The sequence below is a fragment of the Gallus gallus genome, chromosome 4 (genome assembly GCF_016699485.2).
Source record: "Gallus gallus isolate bGalGal1 chromosome 4, bGalGal1.mat.broiler.GRCg7b, whole genome shotgun sequence".
Classification (NCBI taxonomy): Eukaryota; Metazoa; Chordata; class Aves; order Galliformes; family Phasianidae; genus Gallus; species Gallus gallus.
The window spans coordinates 65,922,062-65,943,673 of NC_052535.1; the positions used below are offsets into that span (position 1 = coordinate 65,922,062).

The 21,612-nt window shown below is 35.2% G+C and overlaps 1 protein-coding gene across 19 annotated transcripts in view; it reads left to right on the plus strand.

Annotated features, from left to right (window-relative positions):
- FRYL (FRY like transcription coactivator) overlaps positions 1–21,612 on the plus strand; it is a 158,403-nt gene that overhangs the window by 121,262 nt on the left and 15,529 nt on the right. For 13 of the 19 annotated variants that reach the window (XM_046941215.1, XM_046941217.1, XM_046941216.1 and 10 more), the window contains 16 exons: positions 182–303; positions 789–979; positions 1,680–1,774; positions 3,548–4,155; positions 4,770–4,867; positions 6,066–6,236; positions 7,187–7,327; positions 9,441–9,638; positions 10,481–10,642; positions 10,917–10,991; positions 11,435–11,611; positions 13,837–13,845; positions 14,189–14,392; positions 15,240–15,407; positions 19,273–19,526; positions 20,490–20,697. In XM_046941215.1, coding sequence (XP_046797171.1) covers positions 182–303; positions 789–979; positions 1,680–1,774; positions 3,548–4,155; positions 4,770–4,867; positions 6,066–6,236; positions 7,187–7,327; positions 9,441–9,638; positions 10,481–10,642; positions 10,917–10,991; positions 11,435–11,611; positions 13,837–13,845; positions 14,189–14,392; positions 15,240–15,407; positions 19,273–19,526; positions 20,490–20,697 — 2,881 coding nt within the window. Of the gene's footprint in view, positions 1–181; positions 304–788; positions 980–1,679; positions 1,775–3,547; positions 4,156–4,769; positions 4,868–6,065; positions 6,237–7,186; positions 7,328–9,440; positions 9,639–10,480; positions 10,643–10,916; positions 10,992–11,434; positions 11,612–13,836; positions 13,846–14,188; positions 14,393–15,239; positions 15,408–15,841; positions 15,926–19,272; positions 19,527–20,489; positions 20,698–21,612 lie in introns of those variants that run through there. The other 6 variants (XM_015285495.4, XM_040700254.2, XM_003641236.6 and 3 more) reach the window with 2 other exon arrangements.

The following is a 21,612-nucleotide window of genomic DNA, read 5'->3' on the forward strand; positions in this document are numbered from 1 at the left end:
TGTAGTGATATTAGGCTGTTGTCAGAGCTCTTTGATTTATGTCTGCAATTCTAAGTGGCTTCATTTGTGTGATAGGCAGTAGATTATTTTGCAGTTACGTAAGGCAAAAATAACATTTAATACTAGTGACAAAGGCTGTGACTTTCATTCTGTCACGTTTGCTCTGTTTTTACATTTTTAGGAAAAGAGGGCCACTTTGGAATCATGAAGATGTTTCGGCTAAGAACCCTAGTATAAAGAGTGCTGAACAGTTAACTGTATTTTTAAAGCATGTGGTATCTATATTTAAACAGTCTAGCTCAGGTAAGCTAGAAAGCAGTCAAAATGTAGTAGAATGTTTAAGTCTGCAAACTGCATGATTTTTTTTTTCAGTGCCAGTAAGTTTACAATTGCTCTATAAAATGACTTTATGATAGCCTCCTGCTTCTAAAAAATACTGATTTTTCTTGTGCATTGCACATTTCAGTTCATGGTTCTGTTGAATGAGATTTAAATGTAATATTCTAGATATCTAGATAAATATCTTACTAGTTTATTGCGGACATGACATTCAAATCATAAGTGTTTCATTATCAACAAGTCTCTCAAGTGTTAGGTATTGTGGAACACATGTTCATATGCCTGGAAAGATCTTTCAAATGAGTATTCCTTGAGGAAAAATGTAGGAGATGATAATATTTTGAAGTTAAGGATGACTTCAACAGTTATACTGTTTATTAAAATCAGGTATTTTTGTGGGATTTTTTAATGAAGCACTGTGATATCTGAGTATTTATTTTCCTGTATAGGAGGATTTCAATTGGAACACTGTCTCAGTGAAGTTGCTTTGCAAACTGCTCTTTCGTGTTCCTCTCGACACTATGCCGGGAGATCCTTTCAGATCTTCAGGGCTCTGAAGCAGCCTCTTACTGCATCTACGCTTTCTGATGTTCTCTCCAGATTAGTAGAAACTGTTGGAGATGCAGGAGAAGAAGCTCAGGTATTTGTTTGGTTTTTTGTTTTTTTTTTTTCTTCCCCTGATTCTATTAGAAAACTGAATATGCCTAAATGATATCCTTGTCTATTATTTTAATGATGGCCAAATTTAAAAACGTTTTCGATTTGGTTACTTCTGTTTTTAAAGATACTTTATATATATCAAAATTTATATAGTTTTAGTCATTACATTTTCTGAATTTTCACCAAGTGAAGCGAGATATGCTATGCGATGTGAACTGTACAAGAGTTTGATGCATCTGTTTCATAAAAATGCTGTATCTTTCATAGTCAAAGATTCCTGAGATCGGTCATATAAAAGATTATTCTGTGTTCTTTATTAAGAACTTAGATGAAGTTTTAAAATCATCCAACTTGGTGTCATGCCTAAAGAATTCAATCTAAGCTTTCAGTATTGCAAAATGAGAGTCTAAGTAACCAAAGGTAAGACCATACTTAAGAATAGTGTAAATCAGAATGCATTTTTTGAAATTTTAGGAATGAATTGAAGGGCTTGTCATTTTACTTTTTCCCCCCATCTTAAAACGGTAGCCAGCTTGACCCTTCTCTTCAAGGTCATGTTCTAACTGAAGCATGAGAATAATTTAGTTATTGATGCTGATTTTATACTGCTACTCAATAGTTGTGATGTGATTTCCCTTCTGCACGTTGCATAATTTATAATGACCTGTGGCTTTCCCCAGGGTTTTGTCATAGAACTGCTTCTGACTTTAGAATCTGCTATTGATACGTTGGCTGAAACCATGAAGCATTATGATCTGCTTTCTGCTCTTTCTCAGTAAGTTCTTGCACTAGTCAAGCTACATGTTTTTATACATTTGAATTATCTAAGATCTCTGTTACTCATGTAATTAAATAATTAGTTATCATCTTTGCAGGTTAGTGATATCTCACTCGTAAAATTGCTTCCTCTTTTATGATGTTTTCAGCATTGTTGCCCAAGCAAAACTCATAAGAGCCTGCATTTTCTGAAGTAGATATCTGCTAGCTTCCCAATTAGTCTATTGGTTCAAAAACTTCCATGTGGCTTCAATGATGAAATTCTGTCATTTGTTCTGAAATTTCTCAAAAAATAAGGGCACTGTGAGTACATTCAGGACTTTTTTTTTTATCAAGCCCTAAGGAACTTGATTATAATTTCATGGGGTCTTATTTTTCCCCATTTGTATAATATTGAAGAAGTAATTTAAAGTTTACAGATATAGTCTTGTACTGCAATGAATACTTCTATTCCAGTAATAGAATCATAGAATGGTTTGGGTTGGAAGGGACCTTTAAGATCATCTAATTCCAATCCCTCTGCTATAGGCAGGGACACCTCCCACTAGACCAGGTTTCTCAGAGCCCCATCTATCCTGACCTCGAATGCTTCCAAGGAGGGGGCATTCACAACCTCTCTGAAGGTTGAAAGAATGAACTCTCTGAAGTAAAGAACGTCTTCCTAATATCTAGTCTAAACCTACCTTATTTCTGTTTAAAGCCATTTCCCTTTATTCTGTTGCTACCTGCCCTTATAAAAAGTCCCTCCCCAGCTTTCCTGAAGGCCCCCTTCAGATACTGGAAGGCTGCAATGAGGTTCCCCCCAGAGCCTTCTCTTCTCCAGGCTGAAGAGCCCCGACTCTCCCAGCCTGTCTTTGTAATGAAGGTGCTCCAGCCCTCTGATCATCTTTGTGGCCCTCCTCTGGACCCACTCCCAACAGCTCAACATCCTTCTTGTGTTGGGGCCTCAGAACTGGATCTGGTGAGGTCTCACAGAAGCAGAATAGAGGGGCAGAATCACCTCCCTCGACCTGCTGGTCACACTTCTCTTGATGCAACCCAGGGTACAGTTGGTCTTCTGGGCTGCAAGTACACGTTAATGGCTGATGTTGAATCTGAGTCATCTTAGAATCATCTGAGAATCTGAATCATGTTGAATGTCTGAGTCCTTTCTTTCTGTGTCTCATTCCAGTCTGGGTGGTTAGCTCAATAACTTTTATCAAAATTGAAGAAAATGGCTGAACACACATCTTCTTTTGTTTGATTGCATACAGAAGGTTTCTGAAAATGTTGATATTTCTAAGAATTAATTTCATTTCTCAGTATTTTATGAGTGAGAGCTAGAAGTTGTTGATTTTTTTAGAAGAGAAAAATAGGGTAATAAGGAAAAAATATATTAATTCATTTATTTCTCTACCATTATCACATCTATTAAGAAGGTAAGTTGGAATGCCAGATCTTCAATTCAAAATCATCTTTTACATGCTTTAGGTTAATTTTCCTTGTTCTGAGTTGCTGTGTAACTATTTGGGTATTTGGTGATTGTACTGAATATACATTGTAACAAAGATAATGGGGCGTTACAGTCTTGTTCTTATGCTGCAAGGATATTATAATACATAGAGAAATGTTCTTGATAGAGTATTTTCCTGTTTTGTAGTATTTTTCCATGTATTTCCACATACTGTAATAATGTTCACTGAGTGTCAGATCTTTTTCCTTTTTTCCCTTTTTCTAAAGAGTATTGCTGCATTTTGCATTGAATAACATGTTATAATGATTTTTATTTTAGAACCTCATACCATGATTCTGTAATGGGGAACAAGTATGCAGCTAATAGGAAAAGCACTGGACAGATAAATCTAAGCACAAGTCCCATTAACAGTGGCAGTTGTTTGGGATACTACAACAATACAAGAAGTAATTCTTTGAGACTGAATTTGATCAGTGAGAGGAGAGGTGACCGTCGACGGAGCAACACACTGGATATAATGGATGGAAGGATAAATCATGGTGGAAGTTTGGCCAGGACTAGAAGCCTTTCCTCCCTGAGAGAGGGAGGGATGTATGATGTGCAGCCAACTACTGATCCTGTCAATCTGATGGCCACCATATTTTGGATTGCAACTTCATTGCTAGAGTCAGACTATGAGTATGAGTACCTTTTGGCTCTCAAGCTGCTCAACAAACTTCTCATTCACTTGCCTCTGGATAAATTGGAGAGTCGGGAAAAGATAGAAAAGGTGCAGAATAAACTGAAATGGAATAACTTTCCAGGCCTTCAGCAGCTTTTCCTAAAAGGCTTTACTTCAGCATCCACACAAGAAATGACCGTTCACCTCCTCAGTAAACTCATCACAATTTCCAGGCATGCTTTGGTGGATCCTTCTCAGCTAGCAGGTATCACTAGTGAATATATTTGTAATGAAGATGTGGTGTTTTTTTAATCAAGTGAAGTATAATCAAGATCAGTAGTGGGTTATGCATTTGCCTTGAGAAGAACTGCCTTCAATCAAATGTTTTTTGTAGCTGTTGGTAGTGCAGTGCTAGTAAGTGGGAATACATTACTGACAGTCATTATGTGCCAAAAAGAACTGCACAAAAACTTAATGTACTGACTGTTAACTTACTTCAAACTTGCTTACCTGAAGAGTTTATGTATTACTTTTTGTGATCTTGTACTAAAAAGCTCTATAAGTACTATGTCCAACATTTGCACATTTTATAAATAATTTTACTGTATTGTGCTAAGCTACCGAGTTTCTTGACAGCTTTGCTTAATTGATCCAGTGATGATTTTAGTTTCATCTATCTACTTAGACACACACACACACCTATATATAATACATGAATACAAACTCAGTTACATGTCTATATATAATTTATATGTGTGAATGTGGGTATATCATACTCTAAGAGTACTTAAATACCAGAAAGATACACACATGCAGTCAACATTAAATTATGCTACAATCATTAGGGCTCATATAACTGTGTTTATGTAATGTGTTTAGGATTTCCCCTAAACATCTTGTGCCTACTTCCTCATCTGATTCAACATTTTGATAACCCAACTCAGTTCTGTAAGGAAACAGCTGACAGGATAGCAAAGGTATGTAAAATGATGCTTGCTGGAATTTACTTTTATTACCATCACTGGTTCAATATTTTTCCACTGCTTCATATAATTCATTTACGTGATTCTACGAGTTATAGAGAGATAACTAACTATAAATTGTTTGATTTCAAAAATGTGATCCAGTCCCCATTGATATAGTTGGTCTGAGTAAGCTCCTGAGTTTTCTTTTGCCAATGAAAAAAATACATTTAGCTTTTTCTGTAAATTTTATAGATAAAGAAAGAACTTACATGTTAGCAATGAGAACATTTACTTTTTCTTTCCTGTTTCATTTTGAGGGTTGTAATATTATAATGTTACATTTAAGTTTATTAAATTTCGTAATATTAAATTTAAACGAACTCAGGTCTTAAGCACACTTCCTAACTTACTGATGATAAGAGAATCTTACCTTTCATACTTGTGGGTAGGAAGCAAAGATTCTATTTCTTGGACAGAGTGATTAACAGGAAATATCTTAAAAACAAAACAAAAAAAGATCGATTGGTATATTATTGCTGGTACTTTTAAGAATGTCTTGGTTTTCAGAATTTTTACTGACTTTTTTTGACTCAAATGAGAGTGTAACTTAGTGCTTTTATGATAGCTTTATAATATGCAAAGTTTATAGATGTCAGGCATTTATTGAGAAGATTATCTAGGTTTTCTGCTACCCCAGCACAAAGTTAAGGTAAGACTAGTATGAGTAGTGAACAAGTTGGAATTGTGGGCACCTCAGTATACATATTGCAGATGCTCCTGGCTTCCTAAGTACTAACCCTCACAGCTCTGATTAGTACCAGGATAGTAGAAAATAGCTGGTCAAGATTTATTTAAAAGGATGATCAGTAATGCTGAAGAGACAGGTCATGGCTTATGAATGGCAGTATAGTCATCACCCATTCAGGAATACGGAACTATGTTTTCAGCGATTAAACAGTCTTGCTGCCTGATAATTCATAATTCTATTTATTTGAAAAAGCATTATGAGAGTTTTAGCAAGTTCTCTCTACTACGTTTTAGCGAATTGCCAGGCCTTAAATCTAGCAGAAACTATTGATAACTGCTTTCATGGTTGCTTTGTTTTCAGTTACTGGGGATGGAGTCTAGAAAAAATGTGTAATGACTTATGGATGCATAGGTTAAAATTTTGTCATCTGTAATGTAATTGTATATACTTTTGGCTTTTCAGGTTTGTGCAGAGGAGAAATCACCAACTCTTGCCAATCTGGCTCATATGATGAGTTTATACAGTACACACAGTTATTCCAGGGACTGTTCTAACTGGATTAATGTTGTGTGTAGATATTTGCATGACTCCTTCTCAGATGCCACCTTTAACCTTGTAACTTATCTTGCAGAGGTAAATTTTTAATGAAGGTGTATTTCATGTTGACTCTTTACCTATTCCCTGTTCATATGACTCTGAATATTGGTAGGAAAAGAACATCTTTCATCATGGGAAATAATAATAAAATGTTTTAGGATATGGAAAAGAGATGACTACTGCCACTTGGGAGTGCAGCAACTGGAGTGTGCCTTGAAATAATAACCACAGATCCCTTTTTACAATACTACTGTTTTGTAATGTTAGTTATGCTCTATGCTACATGAGTAAAATATGCACAGTCTTGACTTTAGTAGAATACATGTAATGCATATTTTAAAATACATTTTTTAGCCAAGTACACATTTAAATTTGTCCTTAAGAACTAATTTCAAAGTTCATTTGTAAGTAATGCATAGTATATCATCAAAGATAATTTAAGGATAGAATTCAATATGATTTTGCCAACCACTTATACAGACGAACTGTTGTTACCTTTAAAAAAACACGTGATGTGAAAAGCTTTTAGAGCTTGTCCGTGAAGAATATTCCTTCAAACTGATAAGGAAAAAATACGTAAATATTATTACAAATGAATTCCTATATATTTCATTCATAAGACTGTGCATACCATGCATGGGTGTAATTGTTTTCCATTCAGCTTTGAGATTTTTACTTTATTTTAGCACTTACTAGAAGAAAACACTTCTTTTAGTAAGAAGTATTTTTTTTTATTAGGTACTCTAGGTCTGTGCTGACAGACATTGTGAAATTTGGGGGGAAAATGAGTTAGAAGAAGTAATATTGTTTTATTGCATTTTATTTTCCTTTTAAGCTAAAAAAAAAGATTTAGAAAGTCATGGAGTGGCACACTAAAATTTATTGTAGGGAAAAATAACTAAGTATGGAAGTTTGTCTGCATTTTAATGTTCGTTTTCATTTCTTGCTACCATTAAAGGCATTAATTCTTAAAATCTCTTTCCTAGTTGTTAGAGAAAGGGTTATCCAGTATGCAGCAATCCTTGCTACAGATCATTTACAGTCTTCTGAGTCATATTGACCTGTCCACAGCACCAGTGAAGCAGTTTAATTTGGAAATCATTAAAGTTATTGGTAAATATGTTCAGGTAGGTACTCTGAGAAGCCTTTCTGCTTGTTATAAGATTGGAAATTACACTTGATTTTCTTTTAGACTTAATATATTTTAAATATAAAAAACAGTTGCTTAAAGTCAAACTCCATAGTATTTTATTTTTTTGTTCTACATACTTAATTTGTTATATATTTGTTACATATTTGTCCAATTAGAATTACATCTTTTGGGACAAATTATCTGGATGAGAGTACTTCTGTTTATAGATGTGGACAGTTCTATGTATGTAGCCATAGCAGATAATCATTTGACTATTAAAGTATAATGCTTTAAATAAGAAAACATTTACTGTTAAGTACTGCCCAAAAGTTTTATTTAAGTGTATTCCTTTTCAGAAAGAAGATTTACTGTTAAGTGCATGTTTAAATCACTTGCACTAATAAATCTGTTGAAGTGAGAAACATTAATGTTTACCTTAAGGAATTTGAGCGCAGGGATTTTTTATTAAAGCAAGTCCCCAAAACAGTGTTTAGCCCCAGGCAATTTGATTCTTTGTAATTGGTACACAATTTACTGAAAATTATTTTGTGGAAGAAAATGTAACATCTTGCTGAAAGATTTTTATAAAAATGCCAGGAGCACAAAGCCATTTCAGTGCACAACATTCTCATTATTTTTCTTTTTTTTTTTTCTTCCTTGAATTCCATTATTGCCAAATGTAGCTCAGTCAAATGGTTTAATCGTAATTAACCAGGAAAGGTAGTGTTCCCTGGATGCTTTGTTATTGATGGATATGTACTTTAGATATTGTGTTCCTGTCCGAGTGCATTAGGCAAAATGAAATGATTGGCATTACGACGGTCTCCTCATGGCCTGACATCTGCTTGCTTTGCCTCTAACCTTTATCTGAGCTTTCTATGCAGGACCACACCACCATGGAATGTAATCATAATTAGAAGATGTTAGCTGTCAAAATACGGGTAGTAGTGAAAGAAAGTTCCAGAGAAGCATATGTGTTTTTGATGGGATTAAACAATTAGGTAATGAGAGGCCATAAAATAAGATCTCTTGTTTTACTGTGGTGCTACAAAACAGGCTTTTTTAGTCTCCTGTGATCACTGTGCATCTTAACAAATATGAATTGCTACAGGATGGTTCAAGTTGAGATGATAACTTTTTTTATGCTATGATACACAGAAATTAACGGGGTTGTTGAAGGCCATCATTGACTACAAAGAAGCACGTGCTAGTTAGAGCCTTGCACGTGGTGATTATTTGTTTTAATGCAGTAAATAAAAAGTATTTTAAGAAACTCCTAGTGGTACTAAAAAAAAATTACTAGTAATTCCAAAGAATTACTGGAAGATTTAGGTTTCAGTCAGAATCCCAACATTTTCAGGAGCGTAAATCTTAACCCTTTGTAAGAGCTGCTTTTGGTGTGTATCTCTTCTGTTATCCACTCTGCAATCTCTGCAGATGGAACCGCTGAATTATTTACACCACCTTAATCATCTTTTTGAAGAGGGAGCACTTAGCTCAGACTCAGCCTCCTATGTTCTCATACTTCTGTCCTTGTTTTTTATTAAGAGCTCCATCAGTTTGATGCAAGAAAAAAATATTGTAATTTTTTTTAAAACATTTTCTAATGGTTGAGAAAGTACAAAACATGCAATATGTTTGTCTGTTTTAAATTCTGTTTATCCTACCCTTGAGCATAAAATAATTAAAGATGCCGGCAGGTAGAAATTATTTTGCTTTTAAATGCTACTGAATTTTGTTCTCTGGGACGTGAAGGACAGATACTCCAGATAATGGTAAAAAAGAAAGGGGAAAAAAAAAGACAAACACATAAACAAACTGCGTAAATACTGGGAGCACGGAACAGTCCAATGTGCTATGTGGTCTGGAGCTAGTAAGCATGCCTGGCTTGTTCTGACAGCCGTGGGATGACCTGATGGTTCACCACTGCCTTACCAGCATTTCCAGTTCCAAAGCTGCTGCTATTGCTAATGCCTTGCAGTTACCTGTAAATTAGAGCTTTTGGCTTTGGGAACCTTGAAATGAGTCAAAGAAAAATCCTACTGTACATTGAAAATTGCTGTATTATTCAAAGTGATTGTTTGGTGATGGATTTATTTTCTTTTTAGAGCCCATATTGGAAGGAAGCACTCAATATCTTGAAACTGGTGGTGTCTAGATCAGCAAGCCTCGTTGTACCTAGTGATATTCCAAAATCTTATGGAGGTGACATAGGTTCTCCTGAAATCTCCTTCACGAAAATTTTTAATAATGTTTCCAAGGAGCTACCTGGCAAGACCTTGGATTTTCATTTTGATATATCAGAGGTAATCATTCTGTTTAAACTACAAAGCAGTGACTTTCTGTTCCAAACTTGGATTTATTTTGTGTTGACCTTTTGCACTGATATCTAAAAATAAATATCATTTCTAAAAATGCATGTTGAAGTTTTATATACATGTGAGGTGTAACTCAAGTTGTACTGAAAAGATTCATTAGAGCTCAAAATGATGTATTAATTAATACAGATGGTTTGTATGTCTGGAGATAGGAACATAGCCTTGTGACTACGATATAAGGGTGCAGAATCTGGAGAAGACTGTAGAAGGAATCAAAAATAAGGGATCGTGGTTGAAACTGTTCGTAGATAATGATTGGAGATGTACACGGCATAGGAGCATTACTTAAATTGCATGCAAATAAGCCAAGACACCAGGGAATTCCCACAGAATTCATCAGAGTAGCATTTCTTCTTAGAAAGGCTGAATATGATCCTTGATTTTCAGAAGTTGTGTGTTTTCTAAAGAAGTTGCTGAACTGTGGCAATAATTAGTTAATAACAGTGAGGGTATCTATAGAAGTACTTCACAAGTTATTTTTAAATGCATTTAAAAATATAACTGGACTGTCAGCATGGAATTTGCATTCTTCAAACAAACAAGTGAGTAGAGTGACAGTCTGTTGCTTAAGGTGCAAGTATTCAACTTTTTATTTCCCAGTATACTGTTGTTGAATGGGTGCTCAATGGATTAGGCACACGCTTCGTAGAATTCTAAAATAAAAACAGCCACAAAGAAGGCGGCCCTCTATAGTGTAAGACTAATTTCAAATGTGTAGTCTTCGTTAATACAGATTTGAATTTTAAGAAAGCGCGTGTTGTTTTTGGTAGACACCAATTATTGGGAATAAATACGGTGATCAACACAGTGCTGCTGGTAGAAATGGGAAGCCGAAAGTCATTGCTGTCACCCGGAGCACTTCTTCAACTTCATCAGGCTCCAATTCAAATGCGTTAGTTCCTGTCAGCTGGAAGAGACCACAGCTATCTCAGGTACATTGTGTCTCAAGCATGTTACTCATGCAATATACACAGTATTTGTGTAATAAAAATATTTGTTGAAATATAGTTTGAAATTGCATTATGTACTGGCAAAGCAATAAACTAATAGAAGGTGAAAGCCAGTAAAAGTTAAGAGAATAAGATTCTTTCTAGAGGATGTCAGCATATAAGATGACTAGTCAAAAATGTAGACATTTACGTTTTTACTTGGACTTCTGGTAGATGCCTTGCTATGTGATTATTATTATTTGGTATATTTTTTCAGAGAAGAACCAGGGAGAAGCTCATGAATGTGCTTTCTCTGTGTGGTCCCGAATCTGGTCTTCCCAAGAATCCTTCAGTAAGTAGTGGTGGTGTTTTATTTTGCTTTTAAAGCTCCAGAAATGAGAATGCTATTGGGTTTTCAGATACTGGTGAAATTATGAAGAAAGGTTTTAGAAACTGGTTTTCAGTTAAGTAATTCACAAATCCAATAGAAGATTAAAATATAAAAAGCAAAGAGAATAGAAATGGAATAATAAACAATGAATTACTGTTACTCTTCAAGAGGTCCAGACTTCCACAGCTCTCACAGTAATGAGAGGATGATAACTCTACTTTAAAGATCTAGTTGGAAGTCCAGCTAGTCGTGAAATGAACTGCATGTTGCGTGTGCCACAGTACAATGATTACACTGGCACATTCAGTGCTGCTATTGCTATTAAACTGTGTGAAGCAGGGTGGATCACTTCTGGTGTTACAGAAGTTGAAAGGTTTTATTTCTATTCTTACCCATATCTTCAGGTTGTGTTTTCCTCTAACGAAGACTTGGAAGTTGGAGATCAACAAACCAGTCTTATTTCAACAACGGAAGAAGTGATTCAAGAGGAGGAAGTGGCTGTAGAAGACAATACCAGTGAACAACAGTTTGGAGTTTTTAAAGACTTTGACTTTTTAGATGTTGAATTGGAAGATGCGGAGGTGAGACCTTGGGATTTCTTCTGTATATTTCCTTTTGAGAATGTTCTAAAAATTCAGCTATGTTGGTGCAAGTCTAAGGAATTGGCAGCTCTTTTACCTAATCCGATTGGGAAGAGTTTATAATGTGATTGAATTTAACTTGCACGATAAAGAAATCTGTATCTTAAACTTTGCAGTATTATGTAGTTGCAAACTGTGGGGGAAGGGGTTCTTTGTCAAGGGAGAGGTGAAGTGACTTAATCTGAAAGAGAGAGGTGATGTGACAGTATAAGCCAATGACAAGATGAACACCTGGTTGTAGTGCGATAGAGAACTTCTGGAACAGTAGTACTATGCAGTAGAAACCTATGAAGCAGTATGCTAACAAAATATAATCTTTGTTCTTGATATATTTCTGCATTTTGCAAAGATGAAGAACAACTTTCAAAGTTGTAAATTGTACAATATACTAATTATATATAATTGTTTCAGATATTATATAATCGCTTGCATTACAACTTTCACATTATATCTGGTTTATTGCAGTTAAGTTTCTTCTACTTCTCCCTGTCAATAAAAAAGAGAGAGGAGAGGTAAAACAAAATTGAATTTTTGGAAATAGTAACAATTCCTTTAACAGGTGTTATTTATTTGGGGATAAGTAAAAGGGGCTTGAGACCAGACTTTGATGAATTTTAAAAGTATGGCTGAAAGGACTGGGGAGAAGCATAGAAGAAATTGAATGCTTTGTAGTTTCTTCCAGTACTTTTGTTACCGTCTATACAAAGTAGTGAATTAGTATTGATGACTCTTATAGGTCAGGGAGTCAACAGACTACCAAGAAAGCAATCTGTATAAATCCTAAAATTGTTCTCTTTCTCCTGATTTTATCCAGCCCTTTTCAAGAAATCTTGGGCTTTTTCCCTTTGTATTTTAGTTTTATCTCACTTTCTTAAGCTTACTGATGGCTTCACTTCAAGCCAATATTTGCATCTTCTAGGAGACATGTAGACTCATTATGATGTATTGCATATGTGTCACCTCCATAGAGATGCAGTTTCATACATTGAATGCTAGTTAAATAGATGAAAATAATTAAGGCTCAGTAGTAGATGGGGCTTTGCAGGTAGGATGCCAAGAAATTGAAACTTTGCCAAACTGTGCCAATCTTTAACTTTCTCATTACATGCCTATAAGCAACATTTAATGCTATCATTAAAAAAAAAAAAAAAAACCAACAGAAAAGCATCAAAGCTTGCATGCAAGTTGTGCACTTGATATGAGAAATGCCCAGTTTTTTACTGGAAAAACAGAATGTTCTTTGCTCATGAAACTTAAGTGCTTCTCCCCACAGAAGGAGTACTTTATTGTTTTTGAGATTGTTTTGCTTTGATGTGATTTTTTTCATACCTTTTTGTGGAGCAAAACAGATCAGTAGGAGAGAAAGTGGCTAGAAAACACTTCCTTTACTGTAGACACTCATGGTATATTGATCTCTTGTCATGATAAAAGATGCCCTGTTAGAGCAATTTTGGAACCCCATACTTGCACACTTGGGGCTGGATACTGTATTTTACTATCTGGCAGTAGGCTGACAAAGTGAACTGATCAGGTTTTCCATATTATTGGTTGTATTGCTGAAGGTTGACAAAATGCTTGAGAAAATCAAAGATGATTATTGTACTTTTGAATTTTTAAAAAATACAGTGTTTTAAGATCTGGATTTCATTTAGTAGTTTGTTGGATGTTTACAATCTAAGCATATCCCAGCTTATAAAACACGAAAACAGGAAGCATCTGTCTGTTGATGGTTAGGGTACTTTTCATAAAATTGATGTAAAGTAACTGGTAAAATAGTTAATGAAGACATCCATTTTTCTGCAGCTTGAGTATAACGAATGTTCATGATGCTTTGTCAGTTGAATGTGGTCACTTCAGATTCATGTGTGTTAGTTAATAGACCTCATCTAATGTTTGTTGCTTTACATGTTACGCTAGAGCAAATGTATCATAAGCATGCTGGTTTTGGTGTTTTGTCATCAGTTTATTTTTAATCAGTCTCCCATTAGAAAGATAAATTATTTTAAGTACTAGCTTTTTGACTAAAGCTTTTCTCCAGAGCTTGAATCAGTCTTTTACTGTTTGCAAATCTTATGTAATAAAACATTTTTCCCTGGTTCTAGAGTATCTTTAAGTGTTCGTCCTCGTTCTTTCTAATTATATGTGTTTTCCTTTTTGCTAACCAGGAGCTGCAGGTAAGTTGCAGCCTGGTGCCCTGGCTTGTTCATCTGTTGTTGTCTGTGGTGTGTTTGTACTTTCTAGTCAGATACATAAAATGGATACCAATATAGATGTAGATTATAGATTGAGTTACTTCCCAAGAATATAATCAAAAGAATTCTCCTTCTTGTGCTATATATTTTAATTTCTCTGCAAACATCTTTTAGCAAGGTGTTTAAACTTCCAATAAAATTAAAGGGCTGATTGAAACTCTGTTCATAATGCATTTGATACTTGTGTTGTCTATATTGCATTTGTACATTAGTTTTAATATGTTAACATTCATACATGTATGTGTGCAAACTTTTTTTCTTACAGGGTGAAAGCATGGACAACTTCAACTGGGGTGTTCGTAGGCGCTCTCTTGACAGTATTGACAAAGGAGACACACCATCTCTTCAAGAATGTCAGTACTCTGGTAGCACACCCAGCTTGAACCTGACCAACCAGGAAGATACTGATGAGTCTTCAGAAGAAGAAGCAGCACTGACTGCAAGTCAGATACTGTCTCGCTCACAGATGGTTGGTTATTTTTTTGTGAAAAGTATCTGAGTACTTGAGTTTCTACCAGCATTTTTAATTGCTAAGGATGGCTCACGCTTCTCATCCAGAGGAGCGGATGCCTTGAATAAAACTGAACTGTCTATGCTACTCTGTCACAGTAACTTCATGAAGGGAGTTACTTTGCCAGTGGTATGAAATAGATTTATAGTTCTTGTACAACTTTAATGTTTTAAATGCCTTCATACTATTGTTGTTCAAATATAAGTGTAAAATCACATATGTTACTTGCAAAGCATTTGTGGATTCCTAGCTTCAAAGAAATCCAAAATATTAAATGAAAACAAGAGCAGTAAGTGATCCCAGAGGAGCCTCAATTATGTTTATTGAAATCACTAATGTGATTGTGCCTTTTGAAGCTTGTGTTAAATCATTTGTAGGCAATTCAGAAGTCTCTCTACATTACATTAATTAAGAAAAAAAGTGATCTGGGGAAGAAGGGAGCAGCAGAGATAGCATTCCCCTTTTCGGGCTTAAGGCAAAGTTTGAATTAACATTTCCCATAACAAAGAGGTCTACTGGTCAGTGCTTCGCATAGCATTTTTCCCCGTACCAAAAACCTTTCAGAGGAAGAAAGGAAATTATTTTCAGGATCCCAAGGATAACTGCCAACTTCTCTTTGAAGTTAAATGATTCAGAAATGTGTGTGATGTATGTGATTTTTTTTTGTGTGTGTGTGTAGAGCTGTTAATTTTGTGAAAAATCCGAACAGCTCATCAGTCACTCTGAAACAGATCATTTTAAAACTAATGTGTTTTTTTCCTGTTTGATACACTAAGGAATTTCACTTTTTTCTTTTCTCTTTCAGTTAAACAGTGATTCTGCCATAGATGAAACAATATCTGATCATGCTGGCTTATCACTTCAGTCACAGGATTCCACTAGCAGTGTGGGAACGGAAGAGGTGCTTCAAATCAGAACTGAGACCCCAAGTTTGGAGGCGTCTCTAGATAACTCTAGCAACCAGCTGCCTGAGGTGGGGAGAAATGTGGGCTGGTGCATGGCTGATCTGGGCTCCTTCTAGTGTTCAGTAGCAACTTTTGCTTTCTTTTTTCATCTGTTACACTGGTTGTTTGATTTGCTTTTAATATTTCTAACCTGTTGGAATGTTCTTGTAAAAGGTTCCCTCAGAACGGAAAGTACATGTGTTGCACTCAGGGATCTTACCACAGGTTAAAAATATTCTGGAAGGGCTGATAATGAACATTTCATGGTGCCGAATGAAAATAGGCTAATATTTAAGATACTTTTCCTTGATACGGTTGAAATCCTTCTTGAGCAAAATTTTCTTTCAAATACTTTATTTCCTTTGTTTGCTTTCTTTGGGTTAATGTGATTGGTGCTATGTGGGAATAAAACCTCAGGCCAGCTGTGTTAGCAGTTGGTTCAATTAAATAATCCTTTAAAAAGGACCACAGATGCTAGTGGTGTACTTTTTTGGAAAGGCCTTTGTGGAGTGAGACAGATTTCAAGCTAATGGCTGCCTGCAAATCTGTGAGTACTTCAGTTTTTTTTTTGTTTTTAAAATCTTTTGAATAATTTAAAATAGCAAAACTCATAAAATAAAACTCCTCTGTTACAGTTTCTATGGTATTTTGCAGTTATAGATAAAAACTCTGGGTTTTTTTTTCTTGAATTTGAAGTGGTTTGTTTTAGGTAGGCTCTGTATCACTTCAGTTAAAATCAGCAATGAGACTGACAATCTTATTTTTGTTTGACTTTAACAGAGAATATGTCTTTTACGAGTTTTTCAGAAAATTAAGCTATCCCTCCATACCTTTAAATAACCAGTGGACGGTTGGCATTTAATGAGTCTTCAGCTAACTTGGTTTAGACATAATTTCTGTGGTTTCTGAACGAAGGCTACAGACTATACGTGTGTGCTACCTAGAAAATCACTCTTTTTAAAAAGTGAACCACCACTTGGTTTAATTAAAGTAACTGATACAACAGAAGACATGTTTAGAATATAACGGGGGAAGTGTGAGTGACTGCGATCCTGTGTTAAAACCTTCTAAATGTGTAACAATGACTAATATAAAGCAGCTTTTTCCCCCTTTTTTATGTTTTGCCACTGTGAAACACTGCCAAGGTGTTTTTCTTTGTGTTATGTATTTATTTATTTATGAAAGTAGTTGCTCACATTGTAGTTGATAAATTGTGATAAATTGTCTCAAATTTTAGTATGCCTGTGCTCAGATTGACAGTCAGGCTACTATTCTGTTCGTGTTTCATCTGCTTATCTACCACTGCAGTTCTGTTCCAGTGGAGTTTTGAGTGATGAAGAACTCTTAATCTGGATGATTTTATTTTTTTTTTCTAATATGGGACAGATATGTGTTATTTTAAGATTTGAAATAATTCCTTTAGGAAAGGGAGAAGTGACATAAAAGCTGGATTTTTGTAGAATCGCATTCACTGCGGTAGAACTTTTCTTTGTTGTTTGTCCATGGTACATTCTAAGCTGTAGTTCTTCTTTGCATTTTCATATTTGTTTCTAAAACTGCCTTTATATTTGGACTTGTTCTTCTACAGCTCCCCTTATGAGATCACTGTGCTTCTTCTAAGTCACATGAAAGTAATCATGGAAATAAGTTGCAATGTTTTAGTAAAAATATTGAAAACATTAAAAGTAATGAGTACATTTAAGTTGGGCTATAAAATAATTTCACGACTCACCACCATCCAGCAAAGAGTTCTTCATCGGAAACAAAAGCTGATAAGTGAATGAGATTTTTCTTCATCTGTAAATGAAAAGAATGTATTGCCAGGGAAGCTAAAAGTCAGCGTATTTCATAAATAAATTATCAGAGAGAGATATATGCCCTTGGTGCAGAAATCTATATGTATCAACCAAGGTATAGGTCTGCAACTGAAGACTTTATTGCACTTTCCCATGTAAAAGTAGCACTATGTATTTACTTCAGAGTGCATAGTTAGTTAATATAGTCCCCATTTACTGATAAATTAGTGTTAGAACTGAATGTGGTGGCATTATGTTTCATGTTTGGCATTGTATAAATTTAGGGTTTTTTTTGCCAATACTCCTTGTTTGTAGCCCTTCACAATGAGCTTTTAAGCCAGTCATTTCCTTGAAGTTTCAATTAAAATAATTGTAATTTTTTAAAATGTTTTTGAAAATTTTAAGTCTCACATTTTAAAGGCGCTAGATTCCCCAAGAGAACATAAGAACTTCTTGTGGTGTTTTGAGTTTGTTCTTGAACCTTATATGGCTGATAGTATTTGATGAAGAAGTTTAGACCATAACAAGTGGCTGGACTCTGTGTGAAGCTTTCTGGGGAGGGGCTCAGCTGTACATACAGATTGATGGCAAAATTGGTGCTGTGCTTAAGGGAAAAATATAGACTGCAATCGCATGTAAATGTAATTTCTAAATGTGATGTGATCCATGCTTATTTTCTGCTTGTTAGAATACGGGATTCAGTCAAACGTACATTTTCATCAGACACATTTCAAACATTCAAATTTACCTCACAACAAGTGTTAGGTATCTGTCTAGGTTGGCTAAAAGAGAGAGATGACTTTAGGCCGCATAGCAGAGTGGGAAAGTGTGTTTGTGCTGATTACATGCAGCTGAGTTCTTTGCTTCTCATTATAGGAATGCTAAAGAGTTAAGTAAATAATTTGTTTAAATGTCATTGATGAATTCCCAGTAATAATATATCTCTGCAAAAAGGACGAAGTGTTTCACGTTCCAGTTAGTAATTTATGGTTTAGTTTACAAGAACATTTCAGTTTTGAACAATAAGCTTTGCAAGATGAAGTATGTGAAATTTTCTTACTAAAATGATTCCCTACTTTATTCACCTACACTGTGGATTTACAGATGAATTATTTACTAGAAGTAATTTTCCTTAGGTTCTGTGCAGTTGAGAAACTTTAAATGTATCACTCACTGACTTTCAGTAAATATGTTAACGTCTATAACAGAAATGAACCACTTCTTCAATCCAAGTTGATTTGCTGTGCTGTTGTAAAAATGCCTGGTGTTCTCATGTGCAGCATTGGTGTGACAAAATGGCTGTTTTCTGCCATAAAGTTCCAGATTCAAACTGTACAAAAGAGGCATTAGAAGTGAGGTCACTAGCTGTGCCAAAGGGCAGCAGTGTCACATGTAGAAATACCACAGTTAAGGTGAGATAACATTGGAACCACCATGAAAGAAAATTCTGTAGTTCTGTTTAAAGTTGAATGGTCTGTAGTATGTCTGTAGTTAGTTATGATGATGAAAACTGTGAAATGATGTGCATGCTTAGAGGATGCCCAAAAGTTTGTTGACTGGTTCTGGGCTGCCAAGTAAAGGTAAAAGAGCACATAATGTCACTAATATTAATGATGTGTGATAATTACTGCTCTAAGAAAAAGAAGTAGCAGGAAGATACTATTTTTATTCCACAGAAAAATCAAGTAAAAGGTTTCAAATGGTTTAATCATAAATTACCTAAATTCAATATAGGGATTTTAATGATATAATGATGCTAATGGAAGAAGAGAGCAGGGAGTAAGGGTCAGTCTAATAATACCTACCTGAAATTAATGATCAGCTTTTTATACAAGCCAGTGATCAAAGATCTTCATTCAGAGATTGACTTAAACCTTTGAAGTCATCTTAACCATGCCGTAAGAGTTAAAAAGACTTCCTGTCTCTGCTCAAGTAAAACTGAACAATACAGAGAGTTGAATGTTTCAAGTATAAATGAACCTGTGTAAATGTCTTTTTTTTAATCAGTCTTTTACTTTACCGTAATAAAAAGCTGATAAGATTGCATAAGCTTTGACAAAAAAAAAAAAAAAGTAATAAAATTATGTTTGATTCACAGGAAGGCTGTTCAGCAATAAGGGATGAACAGGTCAGCACTGCTAGTGAAGACACTGGGTCATATCTACTACAAGAACAGCAAGACTGTCTGGTCTGTCATGAACCTCTTGAGTTGGAAGAGACCCCAGAACTGGCAGAGCCTGCAGCTCCAGAGAGCTATTGTGAATCTATCTGTGAAGAAGATGTCACTCTGGCTTTGAAAGAACTGGATGAGAGATGTGAAGAAGAAGAAGCTGACTTCTCTGGTTTGTCTAGGTCAGATTAATATTGGTTCTAACTAATAGAAATTACATCAATTACATGGACCAGTGCAGTCTCTCTTATGACATAGTTTCTTTTATTAATCCCACGGTACAGACATCTAAAATGATGTTTTCATATCTGAAATAATGGTTTATGCCTATTTAGCAAATAAGCTCAGTACTTCTCTCAGATGCTTCTGATGAGAGAAATTTTTCTCTCTGGAGAGAAAAGCAGGTATTTTTTGGTACAGGAAAAGCAACATAAATGGAAAGATGAGAATTCTTGAATAAAAGAAACATTAAAATTTTCTGTATTACAAAGGATAACACAACTAAATGGTTGTAATTAGTAACATTGATTAATTGATACATTGATATTTTTATCGGCGGTCTAGTGCCTAATGGAAAATATGACTGCAGAATGCTCTTTAGACAAAAGCCTATTAAATTGATTGCTCATAAAAATGGAAGTGTTCACATCTCCACCTTCCCATCTATCTCACTGACACTACTTAAGATGGTTTTAAGATATTATTAAACTGCCGGATGAGCCTTTCTCCTATTGAAAGCTAGAATTTGTTATAGATGCTGTATGTTCAGGTGAATAAAAATTGGAAGAGTTGAATGTTAATTCAGTTACGGAGGGCACGAAAGAAAGGTCAGTTTCTGAGTGATATGTGTTTATTTATAGTGCGGTATAGAACTATTTATAACCTACAGATAACAGTTTGTAGATGTGCCCAGAAGCAGTGTGGTTTAGTAAACCTTGGAGATATTTGAGGTTATACGCATCTTTTTATGGTAGTAGAAAAAAATTAGAGGTTTTTCATTTTTGGGGGGGGCGGGGTTCATAGTTAGCTTAATTGATTAATAAATTATTTTTTAAAACACAATCCTTAATCGTTTTATTATCAAAGTTAAAGATATTTCCCTGAAAACTACTTAGGGGTTAACTTCTTTTGTCTGTTGTTCACAGCCAAGATGAAGAAGAACAGGATGGTTTCCCAGAAGTACAAACCTCTCCACCTCCTTCACCATTTCTTTCTGCCATATTGGCAGCTTTTCAACCAGTGGCGTATGATGATGAAGAGGAAGCCTGGCGTTGCCATGTCAATCAAATGCTATCTGATACAGATGGTTCATGTGCTGTCTATACATTTCATGTCTTCTCAAGATTATTTCAGGTCAGTAAATTGCCAGTGCATGGCTGTTTGTCTGAAATCCATTACTCCTGCTTTTAAAATTATTCTTTCTCTACATAGCTGTAGGATTGTGGCAGCAACAAGCCTTAGAAAGCAAATCAAAAGCAGACCAAAAGAACCTCATGACACAAAACAAAACAAATACTGCGTTGGTAAAAGAATGGTATATGTTCATTCACTGCTTTTCCATGGGATATCTACATCCATTATGTCTGAGAAATAGATCCTGCCCTGTGGAAGGGGGGGGTGGGGGGTCGAGGCTATTTGGTATTTCATGTAAGCTTTTAGTTCAGGTTGAGTTTCTTTTTTTCTTTTTTTTTCCCTGAACATCACCCAAGCTCTGTGCTGATTGCAGAATTAATGATTTCCCCCTGGGATTTCTATGGATTTCATTATGATGGGTTCGCAGCATGAATAACATTAATGAAATTATCTTTCATCTGTCTTGTGAGAAATTGTGGGGTTTTTTTTAATTGAAACACCAGGAGATCTGTTAAAGCTGGAAGTTTCAAATGTTTCTGAAGTTATATTTACCTCACAGATGTGACATCCAACATGATATGCCTGTGGCCTAATTTTTCTAGCTCCCTCTTCCCTGTATTTAGGGAATGTGTTTTTTGTGTTTTCTAAGCAGTACCATGTAGACATATATTGTTTTTGGCAACTTCTTATGGGATAGGAGGAGTATAATTATTCCATTTTATTTATAGGCAACGTTCCAAGTGAGCTAATAGCAGATACAGTATTACAAACGAAGACCTTCTGACTCCAACCCTTTCTTATTTCTCCAAAGCTAATTTTGCCTGCTGCTTAGTATGCTGTAATAAGCTTCTCAGTGGAAGGATCATTCTGTTTTTTTTTTTTCTTCCCTACCATGCTACCACAATACCCTTTTAT